Source organism: Chlorocebus sabaeus, chromosome 2 (genome assembly GCF_047675955.1).
Source record: "Chlorocebus sabaeus isolate Y175 chromosome 2, mChlSab1.0.hap1, whole genome shotgun sequence".
Taxonomy (NCBI): domain Eukaryota; kingdom Metazoa; phylum Chordata; class Mammalia; order Primates; family Cercopithecidae; genus Chlorocebus; species Chlorocebus sabaeus.
The window spans coordinates 91753408-91771543 of record NC_132905.1 but is presented as its reverse complement, the minus strand read 5'-3'; the positions used below and the strand labels follow the sequence as shown (position 1 = coordinate 91771543).

General features: G+C 42.9%; 1 protein-coding gene across 2 annotated transcripts in view; it reads left to right on the top strand.

The window, feature by feature from the left end:
• KCNJ6 (potassium inwardly rectifying channel subfamily J member 6) overlaps positions 1–18136 on the top strand; it is a 314146-nt gene that overhangs the window by 191677 nt on the left and 104333 nt on the right. For both annotated transcript variants that reach the window (XM_007967938.3, XM_073010592.1), the window contains exon 3: positions 14584–15504. In XM_007967938.3, the coding sequence (XP_007966129.1) occupies positions 14584–15504 (921 nt within the window). The remainder of the gene's footprint in view (positions 1–14583; positions 15505–18136) is intronic.

Genomic DNA, 18136 nt, shown 5'->3' with positions numbered 1-18136 from the left:
GAGACCCTGTCCCCGCCAAAAGAGAAGAAGAATCAGGGTATTGAATATCTGTCTCCTTTATCTAGCCCAGAGAGACCTGGCATTTATCTCCTTTAACCAATGAAATTGCACATTTTACCCAGCCATATGCCATGAGCAGCCAGCATCAGTGCTTTGACCTTGCAGTGGGTACTAGACATTCTAAATTTAAATTCACATTGTGGGGTCCCCAGGCTAAAATGCTAACAGGACCCTTCGCCCTTTAGAAGCTGTCACCAGGTCCTCGTGGGATGTAGGATCTGTTCTACCACATACACCTATGACTTCAAACTTTCTGATCTGTCTGGAATTCTGATTAGTCTCCCCTAGTCACAACAGCTCAAGGGACACAGCGAATCAAAACCAGCTCACCTTCACATGACACCACAGACACAAATGACAAGTGTTATCACCAGTCACTGGCGGGTAAGACTTCAGATAAGGACTTATGCCAAAGGATAAGCATCAGGGCAAGGGACCAAAAGGAAACTATTGATTTTGAACTTCTGGCGCCACTTGTAACTACAGCTCTGAATTATCTTTCGCATGTGTCTAGGTTGTAAAATGGAAGCATCTCTCTGCATACGCTCTTCTCTACATCTGCTTTGCAGTTCAAACATTTATATATACACACACACACATACCCAGAGGCATCACTAACTGGTTATAAATCTGGGACTGGAGGAATCAATATGATGGCAAAGTCCCACCATTCCTCAGTCTGGAGCTATAGCATTGTAGCTCTTTGTAAACTCTTCCTGCAATAAGATAAGAATGCAGTCACAAGTTGATCTCTCATTTTAAATATATTTATGCTTTTCGTGTTTAAGCACAATCTCCTTTTCATTGTGGTAAAATATCCCTAACATAAAATGTATCATTTTAATGATGCTTTAGCACACGCTTCAATGATGCATTCAAGGTAAATGGAAATACCATCCACTTCCAGAATTCTTCATCTTCCCAAACCAGAAAGTGTCCCCATTACACATTCACTCCCCATTCCCCCTACTCCAGCCCCTGGCAATCACCATCCTGCTTTGTCTCGATGAATTTGGCTATTCTAGGAACCTCACAGAAGTGAAATCATATAGTACTTGTCCTTTTGTGTCTGGCTTATTTCACTGAGCATAATGTCCTCAAGCTTCACCCATGTTGCAGCATGTGTTAGAATTTTCTTCCTTTTCGAGGCTGAATAATACTCCACTGTGTGGATAGAACACATTTTGTTTATCCATGTGTCTGTTGATGGAAACTTGAATTGCTACCACCTTTTGGCCACTGTGAATAACGCTGCTATGAACATGGGTATACAAATAGCCATTTATGTATGCCTTTCGTGAGTGGTCAAGATGCAGAAAGCTTTGCTTGATCTGTGATTATGCTGAGTTCAGTTTGTTGTTGTTGTTGTTGTTGCTAGATGCAGATTCAATTCAATGAATCAGCTGAAATAGAGCATTCTTGAAATTCACACTCAAAAATGAGCCAGTTTGAGGCTTCTTTGTGACACAAACCCTAAGAGAACTGTCTCCAAGGTCCTATTTCTCCCCTATCTTTCTCCCTTCCTCCCATATCTTCCCCCACCTCTCTGGGATGAAGTTTGTCACTTTTTCCATTTGAGCCTACCCTCCTACCAGAGGTCTCAGCAGTGTTTTGTCTTCACTTCTATTCCATCAAACACCTGACTCCACTAGCTATCCCTCTTCCTTGTATCAGCCTAAACCCCTTTGTCTCCTTCTCAACATGTAAAAGTATTCAAAACTCCCCCCAGTTCACATACACACCCATGACACATGTGCACACATGCACACACACACATCCATGCACACACACACACACATGAGTCCTCACTCCATCCAGCTCCCCTCCAGCTCTCTCTGCCTTTAAATACTTCATCTATGCTCACCATCCTTCACTCCCTCACAGGGGAGTCACTCCTTAACCCACTGCACTCTGCCTTAGACCCCACCACTCCACCAACACCACTATCACCACAGTCACCCCTGGTATTAGTTTCCTGGGGCTGCCATAACAAATACCACGAACTGGGCAGCTTAAAACAAGCGAGACTTATCCTCTCAACATTCTAGAGGTCAGAGTGCAAAGTTGGGGTGTCAGCAGGCCATCCTCCCTCCAAAAGCTCAAAGGGGGAATCTGTCCTAGCCTCTTCCAGCTTTTGTTGGCTCCAGGTGTTCCTTGACTTGAGACCACATCTCTTCAGGCTCTGCCTCTGTCTTCACCTGGCTTCTTCTCTGTGTCTCTGTGAATCCTGCTCTGTCTCTTATGAGGACATCTAATTGGACTTAGGTCCCACCTTAATTCAATATGATCATATCTTGACCCCTACCTTATGTATATCTGCAAAGGCCCTATTTCCATATAAGGTCACTTTCTGAGGTTTGGGGTAGATATGAACTTTGGAGGGGAACCCTTCGATCCACAACACTAGCGAATCCCTATTGCCAAGTCCAAAGGACAGCTCCCAGCAGCTCTGTGCAACGGCTTGTTTTGGTTATTCAAAATAGAAATAGATTTCTGTTTCCTACTGATTCTTTAGATGATAGAAGCCTATTAGGGGAAATTTTAAAATAGAAAAATTGAGAGAGAAAGCAAAGACACCCACAGAAACTTACAACTCAGATTAACCAAAGTTTATACTTTGGAGAACATTCATTCTTTACACACACACATTCACAAACATGCACACATTACTGTAAGATGGCAATATTTGCAAAGTAGACCATATGTTTCTTATGCTGTTTCTTCTCTTAATGCTGTGGCACGGACAATTTGCCAGGTCAGTAAACATACACCCACTCATTCAATAAATAGGTGCTGTGGCCCTACTTCATGTACCAGGTGCTTTTTCCAGGGCCTGAGCTCTATCAGTGAATAAAACAGAAATAGATCCCTACACTCCTGGAACATACCTTCTGATAAGAGCCAACAGACAATTAAAAATGGACACAATGAATACCATATTGGAAGATGAAAAACACAACAGAAAATGAAAACAGTAAAACAAGGAAGGATGACCATGAGTACTGGGAGGTAGTGCATGAGATTTTACATGTAAGCCTGGCCAGCGCGGTGGCTCACACCTGTGATCCCAGCACTTTGGGAGTACAAGGGGGATGGATCACCTGAGGTCAGGAGTTCAACGCCAGCCTGGCCAACATGGTGAAACCCCCTCTCTACCAAAAATATAAAAATTAGCCAGGCATGGTGGCGGGTACCTGTAGTCCCAGCTACTTGGGAGGCTGAGGCAGGAGAATCGCTTGAACCCGGGAGGCAGAGGTTGCAGTGAGCTAAGATCATGCCATTGCACTCCAGCCTGGGTGACAAGAGTGAAACTCCATCTCAAAAAAACACAAATAAATAAATGTAAGCTTCACTGAAAAGATATAATCTTTACAAAGAGTTGAAGATCCCAAAATGTTGAAAAATAATTTTTAATGACTGCATGGCATTCTGTTGATTATATCTGCATCTGCAGCAGTATGTTTAACCAATGTTCTGGTGATAGACATTTGGGTAGTTTCTGATTTTTCACTATTATAAAAGAGGCTGTACTACATCCCTGAATACATTTTGTGAATGTTTGTGATGTTAATTCCTCAGAATAAATGACCCTGAATTGTCAGTCCATGAACAGAAATGTTCATTTCTAAATTGTGATACCTACTCTTACCCTACCTTCCGGAAAGACTGTGCTATTACACATAATACGTACAAGTATGAAATTATACTTCCTCTCCCAACACACACCTTTCACATACTCATTTGTCATTTATTTAAAACTTTGCCAATCTTAGGGTAACAAAATTTATATTATTTGTATTGCTTTCCTTTGCCATGGATGGACAGTCTTTTTATATGTTTTCTGGCTTTTTTTTTTTTTTTTTTTTTTGAGACAGAGTCTCACTCTATTGCCCAGGCTGGAGTTCAGTGGCGTGATCTTGGCTCACTACAACCTCTGCCTCCCAGGTTCAAGCGATTCTCCTGCCTCAGCCTCCCAAGTAGCTGGGACTACAGGTGCCTGCCACCATGCCTGGCTAATTTTTGTATTTTTAGTAGACACGGAGTTTCACCTTGTTGGCCAGGCTGGTGTTGAACTCCTGACCTCAGGTGATCCATCCCCCTTGTCTTTCCAAAGTGCTGGGATCACAGTTGTGAGCCACCGCACCAGCCAGGCTTACATGTAAAATCTCATGCACTACCTCCCAGTACTCATGGTTTCACCATGTTGGCCAGGTTGGTCTGGAACTCCTGACCTTGTGATACATATTCCCTCTCTCAGAAACTCCTCATTTATTTCCTTTGACCATTTTTTTCTGTTGGGGTATTTATTGCTTTTGTAAACTGGGAATATATATGTGTTGTGTTGTAAATATTTTTCCTGTTTTTTTAATAGACATTTACAATTTTTACATTGCCCAAAATATTCTTTTAAAATAGTTTCTGGATTTCTATCATGGTTTAAAAAAAAAAGGCCTACCCAAATCTTAGAATTATTTTTTTAAAGACATCTTATACTTCTGTAGTTTTATTTTTTGCCTTTAAATCCTTAATCTCTTTAGAATTTATTCTAATAAAAGGAATAAGGATGAAACTCATCATTTTTGTTCCAGGAGGGCAATCAGTTGTCCCACAGGCTGCAGTGAATAATACCCTTGAGAAATGCTTCCTCTGCATCTGCTCCAGGTCCAGGTCGCCCACAGCTCTGGCCCCACACACCTGGTTGCCTACAGGAGAGCTCACCTGGATGTCTTCAGAGATCTTTCTAAAACGCTCATTATACTCAATCCCATCACTCCTCAGTTTAAAACCAATCTCCTTAGTCTTGCACAGAGGACTTCAGGGCCCGGCCTGGGCTTCACCCACCTCTCTTTTCTCATTCCCCTTCCTTTCCTCCATGCACACCGCATACCAGCAGTGCAGAATCTGGGCCACTCCCAGCCAAAGCTGTTTCATGCCTTTAAAGACTTGTACACATGCTGTTCTTGCTTTTCTTTGTTTTCTGTCATTCAATGTTTATTTTAGAATCGAGGAGTACATATGCAGGATTGTTACATGGGCATATCACTCGATGCTGAGGTTTGGATTATGACAGTCTGTCATGCATTTAGTGAACAGAGTACCAATAGTTTTTCAACCCTTGTGCCCGTCCCTCCCTCTCCCCTCTGGTAGTCCCCAGTGTCTACCAATGCTGTCTTTACATTCGTGAGTCCTCAGTATTTAGCTCCCACTCATAAGTGAGAACATATAGTATTTCATTTTTTGTTCCTGCATTAATTCATTTGGGAGAATGAGCTCCACCTACATCCACGTTGCTGCAAAGGATGTGATTTCATTCTTTTCATGGCTGTGTAGTATTCCATGGTGTATCGTACCACATTTTCTTTATCCAGTCCACCAACGATGGGCACCTAGGTTGATTCCATATCTTTACTATTTGTGAATAATGCTGTGATGAACGTACCAATGCATATATCTTCTTAGTAGAAGAATTTCTTTTCCTTTGGGAATATACTCAGTAATAGGATTGCTAGGTTGAATGGGAGCTCTGAGTTCTTTGAGAAATCTCCAAACTGCTTTCCACAGTGGCTAATTTATATTTCCACCAACAGTATTTAAGTTTCCCTTTTCTCCACAGCCTCATGAGCAGCTGTTGTTTTTTGACTTTTTAATAATAGCCATTTTGACTGGTATGAAATGGTATCTCACTGCGGCTTTCATTTGCATTTCTCTGATGATCAGAGATGTTGAACATTTTTTGTACGTTCGTTGGCCGCTTGTATGTCTTCTTTTGAGAAATCTGTTTATGTCTGTTGCCCACTTTTTAATGGAGTTATTTGTTTTTTGCTTGTTAAATAAAGTTCCTTTTAGATTTTGGATATTATACCTTAGTCAGATGCAGTTTGCAAATATTACCTCCCATTACCCTGGTTGGTCTGTTTACTCTGTTGATAGTTTATTTTGCTGTACAGAGGCTCTTTAGTTTAATTACGGCCTGCGTATCAACTTTCGATTTGTTGCAATTGTTCTCGCGGGACAGTCATAAATTCTTTCCCAAGACTGATGTCCAGAATGGTGTTTCCTAGGTTTCCTTCTAGGATTCTTATAGTTTGAGGTCTTATATTTAAACCTTTAATCTATATTAATTTTTATATATGGTGAAAGGTAGGGATCCAATTTCATTCTTCTGCACATGGCTAGCCAGCTATCCCAGTACTATGATTAAATAGAAAGTCCTTTCCCCACTGCTTATTTTTGTCGACTTTGTCAAAGACCAGATGGCTATAGGTATGTGGCTTTATTGCTGAGTTTTCTGTTCTGTTCAATTGGTCTATGTGTCTGTTTTTGTACCAGTACCATGCTGTTTTGGTTACTGTAGCCTTATAGCATAGTCTGAAGTCAGGTAATATGATGCTTCTGGCTTTGTACTTTTTGCCTAGGATTGCTTTAGCTATTTAGGTTCTTTTTTGGTTCCATATGAATTTTAGAATAGTTTTTATACATCTGTGAAAAATGACATTTGTAGTTTCATAGGAATAGCATTGAATCTGTAGATTGCTTTGGGCAATATGGCCATTTTGATGATACTGATTCTTCCAGTCCATGAGCATGGGATGTTTTTCCATTTGTGTCATCTCTGATTTCTTTCAGCAGTGTTTTGTAGTTCTTGTAGAGATCATTCAGCTCCTTGGTTAGATATATTCCTAGGTGTTTTATTTTTGTGTGGCTACTATAAGTGGGATTTTATTCTTGATTCAACTCTCAGCTTGAACGTTACTAGTGTATAGAAGTGACACTGATTTTTGTACATTGATTTTTGCATTCTGAAACTCTACTGAAGTTTGTCAGTTCCAGGAGCCTTATGGCAGAGTCATTAGCATTTTTTGGGTATAGAATCATATTATCAGCAAAGAGAGATCATTTGACTTCTTCTTTTCCTATCTGGATGTCTTTTCTTTCCCTTGCCTGATTGCTCTGGCTGGGACTTCCTGTGCTTGCTTTTCAGATGTCCCCACTATTCCAGTCTTAGTCCATCAGGAAGCAAGCACATACTCACCATTACTTTGGGCAAACCCATCCTGCTCTACACCCAAGATAAATTTAAATGTAATATTGCTGACAGCCTCCCCAGTGCCCCTTTCTCTGATCTCTGTTTTCACATTGTTTTAACTTGTGGCTTACTTCCAACCAGAGGAAATCTGTTTCAAATGAGGCCCTTTTGGTGATTAGTAATAGATTTCACATGGCAAGAGGTCTTACATTTCTACTAAAGAGTGCTAGAACAAAGTTGCAACATTATTTCAATTCAGGGGATGAGGAGAGAGAAAAAAGAAAGAAAAGTGAGCCATATCTGATGGGTCATCTAGGGACTGTCAATATCACAAAAACTATTTGAGTCGGTCATTTTTTAAATTATGGTAAAATATACATAATATAAAAGTTACCATTTTAACTGTTTTTAGGTGTCCAATTTAATGGCATTAAGTGCATTCCCAATGTTGCACAACCATCATCATTATTTCCAGAAGTTTTGTTTAGCATCCCAAAGAAATAACTGTCCATTTCCCCCTTCCCCCAGCTCCTGGTTGCCTCTATTCTACTTTCTGTCTGTATGAATTTGTCTGTTCTAAGTTTGTTGTATAAGTGGATATGTATTTGTCATTTTGTGTCTGGTTTATTTCATTTAAATAATGTCTTCAAGGTTCACCCGTGTTGTAGCATACATCAGAATCTCCTTCCTTTTTAAGGCTGAGTAATAGTCCATTGTATGTACATACCACATTTTGTTTAGCCATTCATTTCTTGATGTAACAGTTGTATTCACCATTTCACTGCTATGGATAATGCTAGTATGAACACTGGTATGCAAGTATCTGTTTGAGTCCCTGCTTTTAATCCCTTTGGGTTTCCTAGAAGTGCAATTGCTGGATTACATGGTAGTTCTATGTTTAACTTTTTGAGGGACTAACATACTGTTTTTCATAGCAGCTGTACCATTTTACACTCCCACCAGTGATATACCAGCATTCCAATTTCTCTACATTCCGCCAACACTTGCTATTTTCTTTTTTTAAAATAATAACTATCTAATAGATGTGAAGTGGTATCTCATTATGGCTTTGATTTGCATTTTTCTAATGACTAGTGATGAAGAATATCTTTCCATTTGCTTATTGGCCATTTGGATATCTTCTTTGGAGAGATGTCTATTCAAGTCCTTTGCCCGTTTCTGAACGGGTTATTTTTTTGTTAAGGTGTAAGAGTTCTTTATATATTCTGGATCCTAATCCCTTATCAGATGTATGACTAGAAAATGTTTTCTCCCTTCTGTGAGTTGGGGGTGATTTTTAATGAAGAAACCACACTTCTGTGTCACTAAGGGCACTGCCCAAACAACTGACACTTGGTTAAACCCAAGAGAAAGATGACACCTGTCCCTTTCTTCTTAGCTCGCTGTGACAGCCCCTCCAGCTCCCAGGCCTCCCGGATGCCCTCCTCCTTCAAAGTCCCCTGGACAGTTACAGGGATAGCTGACTCAACTTGTCCTATAGGGCCCACTCCTCAAGTCGCCTCAAACTTGCATACATTCTCACTTTTCCTTCTAATTCATACCCCCAACAAGGACCCTATAGGGTTTAGTTATGATTTTCTTGGATTCAGGTTAAGCAAATGTCTCAGTTTCTAAATTGTCAGCTACATGGGATGGGATACGTTTAGATCAAGTGCTTTATCATTATTTAACTCTTTGTGTGATACATTTCTTTTTTTTTTTTTTTTCAGTCTCAAGATTTAATAGAGTGAAAACAGAGCTCCCATAGAAAGGGAGGGGATCCAAAGAGGGTAGCCATTGCCGGCTTGAATGCCTGGGTTTATATCCTGATCATTGTCCCTCCCCTTGTGCTCTCAGGCAATAGATGATTGGGTATTTCTTTACCTCCCGTTTTAGCCTAATTAACATTTTAGTGAGCTCTCTTTACTACCTGATTGGCCAGGTGTGAGCCAAGTTGCAAGCCCCGTGTTTAAATGTGGATGTGGTCACCTTCCCAGCTAGGCTTAGGGATTCTTAGTCGGCCTCAGAAATCCAGCTAGTCCTGTCTCTCAGTCCCCCCACTCAACAGGAAAAGCCAAGTGCTGTTGGGGAGGTTGGTCGACAACCACTCTAAATTGCCAAACACATGGAGACACTTAAAGATACCTTTCTTAAATCAGATATCAAAAGAGTGTCTCGATGTGTTGTTTGGCAATTTGTTTTTTTAATTATAAAAGTAATATAAATTTATTCTAGAAAATTTGAAAAATGTTAACAAGAAAATTAAAAGTACCCATAAACCCGCCACCCAAAATTGCCCTATTAACATTCACATCTGGTGTATTTCCTTCCAATCTTTGACTTTCCAGGTACATTTGAGATCTATCCTGTTTTTCTCAACTAGGTTTTCCCCATGACATTAAAGTCTCAAAGTACTTTTGGAATGTTTTCTTGGATACTGGAAGTTTCACCTGCAAAATTCATATATAATTTGAAATGTAAGAAACATCTCCTATAGACCAGGGCCACCAGGGCAGCCTTCCCTGCAACAAGAGCTGTACCTGAATTGCAACAACACAATCCCACTGATTCAGAGGACAAGGCTCCGGCCAGCTGTGGCTCTGTCATTTGTTATTAATTCTTTCAGATTAAATTTCAACATGAGGCTATTTGTACCTTAGCTAGTTCCATGTAAATTGATAATTTTTCTAAAAGAGAAAGAGAAAGAAAAGAGAGGAGGAGAAAAACTGACCTTCACACAGGCCCACATTTACTGTGAGCCAAAATCCTGAAAAGCTACTCTCAAAGTCAAGTAAATTGTCAAAGTTCCCAGCGCCATTCCTTGGGTCCCTTTGCACATTTGTGCAGCATTTCACGGTTAGCAGAGGGTGTACCCCCTCTACATTATCTTTGGTGGTAAGAACTTGCCTGTGTCATCAGCTGTGCAGGAACATGGGAGAAATGTCTGCTTTCCCAACCACAGCTGCAACTTGCCCTACGGAGCAGCTCAAAATGCTCCTGGAGATGCGATTTAGATCCCCCACTCAAATTCATACCTGGGATTCCGAGAAAGAAAGAAATGTTACAAAACGTGATCACCATTTCCTTCTATATTTACCCTGCAACATCCACATGCGTGCCCATGAGTGCTGGGCCGCCACTCCCTGCTCAGACCTGGACTCATCCTCTCTCCCTAGCCCCATTCCCTGTGATGACTCTGGACACAGCCCCGAGGCCCTGGCCCCTCTCACTCTCGTCCACCCCATGCCCCACACCCTCTCCTCCTCTCTGACTGTGCCCTTCCTGGCCCCTTGGTGCTCCTCCTTCAGGCTCTTGTCTCCCAGAACTCTCACATTTCCTTGGCTTTTTTGGTTTCTCTCAACTCCGTGCCTGTTCATCCCACCAGCTGCCATGATGCAAGGCCCAGCCTTCCCTCCCCATCTCCCCATGGATGCGCGTGGCCTGTACCCACAGCCTCACCTATGAGGCACCCACTGGAGCCACCTTCCAAACACACTACCAGGGAGGTTTGGCTTTTTCTGTTTGTTTTTAAATTTTTGTTTCCCATTGTTATTGCATTTTTTTATTATTATACTTTAAGATCTAGGGTACATGTGCACAACGTGCAGGTTTGTTACATAGGTATACATGTGCCATGTTGGTTTGCTGCACCCATCAACTCGTCATTTCCATTAGGTATTTCCCTTAATGCTATCCCTCCCCCAGCCCCCTGGCCCCCAACAGGCCCCAGTGTGTGATGTTCCCTGCCCTGTGTCCAGGTGTTCTCATTGTTCAACTCCCATCTATGAGTGAGAACATGCAGTGTTTAATTTTTGTTGGTTTTTAAAGGCAATGAAATAGCATTGCATTACATTTTTCCCCCAATACCAAACACAAGCATTTAATTAACCCCAAACACTAAACCCAAACCTTCATCTTCAGCTTCCTCTTCTCTGTCTTTGCTCTTTCCCACAACCATTCCCCCTGACCACTCTTCTGCTTATAGGTGTCCTATATTTCTGCCCATAATATTAGAGATAAGGCTCAATTTGAAAACAGATGCAAAATACATAATGGGTCAAACACACTCATTGCTTTCCTTGTTTCTAGACAGATAGCAGCTCTCCACCCATGACTTGGGACCCAGGCTCCTTCACCTCTTGACTTCATTGTGCCCCACAGAAGGGGCAAAGGCATAAGGAGGGGACACATCCGCTATTTAGGACAATGGCCCAGGAAGACACACTCAAGTCCAGATGAGCCAAGACTCAATCACCATGGCCAACCCTCAATGCAAAGAGGATGGGAAATGTGGTCCAGCCCTGGTGAGAAACTGGATTTTAGGGAAGCAACAGATATCCCCCCAGACTTTCCAGAGCACTGATCACTACTCATTCATTAACCTTTCAAGACAGGTTCTTCCAGGGGTCAAGACAATTGCCTGGAGCTGGGGATTTGCAGTTTAGTCAGAAAAAGGGTAAAGCCTACAAATTGGGGATGGGGAGGGAGGCAGGAATAAATTTCCTTCATAACAGTTTTAAAGTATGAAGTATCACTGAAGACTTGAGAATCAGCTAATTTGACAAACCCTCTTCCACTTAAGGACTCAGAAAGACAAGAGCTTAGGGTGGCTTTGCACAGTTGGGCAGCCTCCCAGCAGCCAACGTGGGATATACACCAGGCCTGCTGGAGCCTTCACAGGGCTCTGCAGATGAGGTCTCCCCAGCCAGGCAGAGTTTGAGCCCAGACACCATTCAATATAAAGTCATATTTAGACTCAAAAAAATTAGCACAAAAAAATTAGCAGTGAGAGCTCGGAGTTGATCATTCAAGGACAAGAATACCCTGCCATGTAGGGGGTAGTGGCAGTGAGCAGGACCTGGCCTCTGCCTCCCTCCACACATTCCAACCCACCTCCAGTGAGAAGGACATGACCTCTGCCTCCATCCATACACCCACCCCATCTCCAGGGAGCAGGACGTGGCCTCTGCCTCCATCCACACACCCAACTCACCTTCAGCCCTCCCAACCTCAACAGCCTCCCATCACCATCTGTCCTGGTATCTATTCTAAGAAGGGGAAAAAAGCAAATTTTCTTACAAATGAAGGACTTTTCTTATTATCAATGAAGGATTATTGAGGGCAATCATCTGAAAGTCAAAGCTGTCAGACTGGAGAGTAGGCTCTGCAGAACAGATGCTGTCTCTTCCTGAGGCTGAAACATAAAACAGATCCAGGGGACTGATTTTTAAGGCAACTGATCATCCATGAGCAAAGTTAACTCATAAGTTAGGTTGGTGGCACTCAAATCCCATCTCTGGCTATGTTCTCATTCAGATAAATGATGGTTTGTTGACAGATGACATTTCTCCTTTAACCAAGATAAAAACAATGTCCACAAAGGAAACACATGGCAGAGTCAAAGGACACAGAATTTAAGTCTGGAGGAAGAAATTTCTTACCGAACTTTCGGAACACTTTAGTATTACTAGCCAAATAAATAATTTCATAAGTGGATTATATGCTTTTAAACAGCAGAATCAGTTCCAAAATTCCCCTGCACTCAAGTTTTAGGAGAGCTTTCCTAATGCATTATTAACTAATGAGTGAACCAATGTGTTAATCATGAAAGCCATAAGAAAGAACGTAACCAGACATGGTGCCTCATGCTTGTAATTCCAGCGTTTTGGGAGGCCAAGGCATAAGGATGACTTGAGATCAGGAGTTCAAGACCAGCCTGAGCAATATAGTGAGACCCCCATCTCCATGAAAATAAAAATAATTGGCCAGGCATAGTGGCATAAGCCTGTGCCTCCTGTGCCCACTCAGGAGGCTGAGGTGGGAGGATCACTTGAACCCAGGAGATCGAGACTGCAGTGAGCTATGATGGTGCCACTACATTCCGGCCTGGGTGACAGAGTGAGACCCTATCTCTAAAATAGTAATTTTAAAACTTTTTGGCCGGGCGCGGTGGCTCAAGCCTGTAATCCCAGCACTTTGGGAGGCCGAGACGGGCGGATCACGAGGTCAGGAGATCGAGACCATCCTGGCTAACACGGTGAAACCCCGTCTCTACTAAAAATACAAAAAACTAGCCAGGCGAGGTGGCGGGCGCCTGTAGTCCCAGCTACTCGGGAGGCTGAGGCAGGAGAATGGCGTAAACCTGAGAGGCGGAGCTTGCAGTGAGCTGAGATCCGGCCACTGCACTCCAGTCTGGGCTACAGAGCAAGACTCCGTCTCAAAAAAAAAAAAAAAAAAAAAAAAAAAAAAAAAAAAAAAAACCTTTTTTAAAAGAAAGAAAATAACCACAAGCTAAAATTACAGATGTTGAAGGTAGAGGAGGCAGAAACCAAATCAAATTTGTAAGCACAGAGAGAGAGAACATTTCCCCACCCTTTGTTTTTAACCTTGGCATTGAATCAACCATTAAAGTACAATGCATGCATACTTACCAACAAAAACCAGCAATGTTTTCTAAACCCTGAAATTTGACCAACAGTTCAAAGAGCTTGTTCAAGATGCTTGCCCTAAACATAAGGAAAGTGACAAGGGAAAAATTTATTATAAAAAGAATTTGATTGCAAGTCTGTTACATGCAGGCACAGAACACATACATGGTTTTGTTTAACCTTATAACACTGAGGTGGGTATCATGGTCATTTTGTAAATGAGGAAACTGACGCTTATGAATTTGGATAGTGTGTTGTAAGTCAGTTCAGGCTGCCATAATAGAATATCACAGACTGGGTGGTTTAAACAACGGACATTTATTTTCTCGTTGTTCTGGAGGCGGGAATCCAAGATCAAGGTGTTGGCAGGGTTAGTTTCTGGGAGTCCTCTCTCCTTGGCTTGCAGATGACCACCTTCTCCCTGTGTCTCATATGGCTTTTCCTCTGTTTGTGTGCACCGCTGGTATGTCTTCCCCTTCTCATAAGGACACCAGTCCTACTAGATTGGAGCCCAAACCTTATAGTCTCATTTAACCTTTAACTATCTCCTTAAAGGCCTTATCTCCAAATACAGTCACCTTAGGGGTTGGGGCTCAAGCCCTATATGGATTTGGTAGGGACACAATACAGTCCATAACAGATATCATGGCTAAGAGCCCACTAAGAGTTGCTAAGTAGTAGAGCTAAGACTGAATCTAAAGAGGACTCCTTCATTCTGAGCTTACTGTCTCTCCCATGCCATAGCATCTCAGACAGAGTTGGGAGGCATCCCTCTGTAAGAGCTGACTCAGTAGAACCTGCTGGCAGGGACACAATTTTGCAGCAATAAGCTCCATCCTGGTGGGCAGGATGGTGAAGTACTTACACAAACTAGATCGAAGAGCACAGAAGTCCAAGTCAACTAGAGGCCTATCCAGATGGTGTGGAATAAAAATGGCTTTGTCTACTTTGTTTATAGCTACACAAATGGTATTTGGTTTCACCAGCCCATACAAAGTGTGCCGTTCCATTGTCCTCAAAGAGCCAGCCTTTCATTCAGTGTTTCTTTTCTTTTCTCCAAACCACCAGCTAACGTCCTGGAGGGCGACTCCATGGATCAGGATGTCGAGAGCCCAGTGGCCATTCACCAGCCAAAGTTGCCTAAGCAGGCCAGGGATGACCTGCCAAGACACATCAGCCGAGACCGGACCAAAAGGAAAATCCAGAGATACGTGAGGAAAGATGGAAAATGCAACGTTCATCATGGCAACGTGAGGGAGACCTATCGCTACCTGACCGATATCTTTACCACCTTAGTCGACCTGAAGTGGAGATTCAACCTGTTGATTTTCGTCATGGTTTACACAGTGACCTGGCTCTTTTTTGGAATGATCTGGTGGTTGATCGCGTACATCCGGGGAGATATGGACCACATAGAGGACCCCTCCTGGACTCCTTGTGTTACCAACCTCAACGGGTTCGTCTCTGCTTTTTTATTCTCAATAGAGACAGAAACCACCATTGGTTATGGCTACCGGGTCATCACGGATAAATGCCCAGAGGGAATTATTCTCCTCTTAATCCAATCTGTGTTGGGGTCCATTGTCAATGCATTCATGGTGGGATGCATGTTTGTAAAAATCTCTCAACCCAAGAAGAGGGCAGAGACCCTGGTCTTTTCCACCCATGCAGTGATCTCCATGCGGGATGGGAAACTGTGCCTGATGTTCCGGGTAGGGGACCTTAGGAATTCCCACATTGTGGAGGCTTCCATCAGAGCCAAGTTGATCAAATCCAAACAGACCTCGGAGGGGGAGTTCATCCCGTTGAATCAGACGGATATCAACGTAGGGTATTACACGGGGGATGACCGTCTGTTTCTGGTGTCACCGCTGATCATTAGCCATGAAATTAATCAACAGAGTCCTTTCTGGGAGATCTCCAAAGCCCAGCTGCCCAAAGAGGAACTGGAAATTGTGGTCATCCTAGAAGGAATGGTGGAAGCCACAGGTAAGATGTGTTCTATCCTGGGATGGCTGTGGGATAGATGCTCATTTTAAACTGGACCTGATGTTCTTATCTATTACAAGATCTAGAATACTAAACCTCATGCAATATTAACAACATCCCCTTGCTTCATGACATAGTATGCCTACATGTCTCACCTGAAGTATATCCGCCAAGAAGCCTAACCATTTAGTTTTTAAAAGCTCTTTGGAAAATAAATTAATGAACAATGAAAAATCACCATGTAACATATTTTAAGTCTCCAAATATTTACCTAAGTTAAAATCTGATCTGTCTCTAAAGTACGTTTTAAATGGCCTTAAAACATTGCTAATTTAAATACCTGAGGTTATTTATTACCAAGTTAGGAGGAAGAAGTTAAGTCTTTCAAAGGAAGCCTGACAAACTGCTTTAATAAAAATGCAATTTCACCCGTTCTTTGAGAGTCATTTATAAGGCCTATAGCACTGGTTTCTCTTTCGTATGAAGTGAGTGCCTAGTATCTCTCCACACTTGACCTGCCGAGCCCCCAGTAAGTATAAAGTTGCAGACAAGTAAATAGCTCTAGCAGAAAAGAAAAAAGTTGAAGATCCATTCATCTTAATCCCGCCAGCCCTCTTGTTAATGGCTTATCACTGGGATGTTTTAGGGAAGATGATCTGTTCAGGAAATAGAGAAAATGGTCTGTTTTTACTGACGTCTTCACTCATATCTGAAATTTGCACATTACACATCCCAACAGCAAAGCAGGTTCTGCCCATGTTTGTATGTAACATCCCCCAAAACAGAGCCATCAGCTATGACTCAAGATAATCATAGTGCCTCACAGGGAAAGTATAAACCAGAACCCTAATTCATTAAGGCCTTTATTGTTCTTTGAGGTAGTAATGGTGTCTTTGGGGTCCCTTTTCCTGATACCATCAGCCCTTTTGTGCTTTTAAGTCTTCAGCTTGAGATTCGGGTGGTTTATATTGTCTGAAATTGCATGACCAGCAGGCTGGCCCCAGGTTCTTCATCAACCTGTGACAAGTAACTTAATCCCGTGATCCCTTTTAGGGAAAAGTCACTGGTCCCATGTTTCTACCTCCCTGTACCCAACAGGCAAGGTCACAACCTCTAACAAATTTCTCTTACGGTGGTGGTGTGAAACTTTTGCTATAGGGTTTTTAAATGCAGCAAACAGTGAAAACGTGAGTAGAGGGCTTTGCATGGAGCTCAATGGTGGGAGCGGTCGCCTTTTCATGGAACAAAAGGCGCAGGAACCTAATGGGAAAGTAACTTTAAAGAATAACAAAAGTCACTGTTGTGAAATAAGACATAAGTGCTCCAGGTGTTAACAGGAGCTGTACTTTGAGCCTGATTTGGGGGTGCATTTGTGAGGCAATAGTTAGGTGGAGGGGAGGAGGAAGGGAGATAGAAGGGAGAAGTAGAAGGGAGGGCAGGGAAGGAGGAAGGGGAGAAAGGAGAGGAGGAAAAGGGGAGGAGGGAAGGAGATAGGAGGGAGGAGAATGGAAGGCAGGGCGGGGAGAAAGGGGAGGAGAGAGGCAGGTAGGGGAGGAGGGAGGGAAGAGAAAGGGAGGAGGGAGAGAGAGAGGAGGAGGGAAGGAGGGAGAGAGAGAGGAGGAGGGAAGGAGGGAGAGAGAGAGGAGGAGGGAAGGAGGGAGAGAGAGAGGAGGAGGGGAGGAGGGAGAGAGAGAGGAGGAGGGGAGGAGGGAGAGAGAGAGGAAGAGGGGAGGCTGGGGAGGAGGGAGGGAAGAGAAAGGGAGGAGGGAGAGAGGAGGAGGGGAGCCTGGGGAGGAGGGAGGAGAAATAATTCAAACAGGGAGCTGTCACTTTCCTACAGACCAGAAACTTCCCCAACCTCAGCCGAGCACAGGGACTCTGGATCCCCCTAGCGGCCACAGAGCTACAGCCTCTGACACTATCTACTGACCACTCAGGATGCAGTTTTTCTTTTCGCTTTTCACCATAAATTCCCCCAAGAAGACATGAGAGAGGGCAGTGTCTCCAAGCTCAAGAAGCAAAAACCACTGGAGATGTATCCTCTGGTTACTGATGCTAATCTGAGCTTTAAATTGTGGGAGTTAAGCTTTGTGTTCCCTCAAACCAAAGCCCAATCTCTGTAAAATAAATGAATCTGGAATACGCAAATTATCTTTGTGATGTCCCTGAGTCGGAATTCTCCCTGGGGCAGGCCCTGTCTTTCTGATGACAGCTGGTAATAAGTGAGCCTTTCCAAAAGGAGGAACATGGTTTTCTTGGTAATTAACAGTGATACTTGCCTCTGAGCACCTTATGGCCTTTCCACAGCTTTCAAGAGAAATCTGAGTAATTACCAGCAAAACCAATCCAAATGTTCACCCCGCTCCCTGGAGAAAGGCAAATCCTACTCATTTTCTTTTAAAAAATAGTTTTCTACTTCCTAGACTTGGGGGGCTGGCGGTTCTAGAAAGTTCTAGAGGTGTCTGGAAACTGAATGTGTCTTGGTCTTTTCCTCAGAGGAATCGTACAACTCAGTACCCCTAGTACAGCTGATCTCTTACGTTTCAGCAGGATACTGTTTGTGAATGAAAAGCTCAATTAGGATTTATGGGCATTAAACAGGCCCTTAGGGGAGAAAAATGCTTCAATCTCT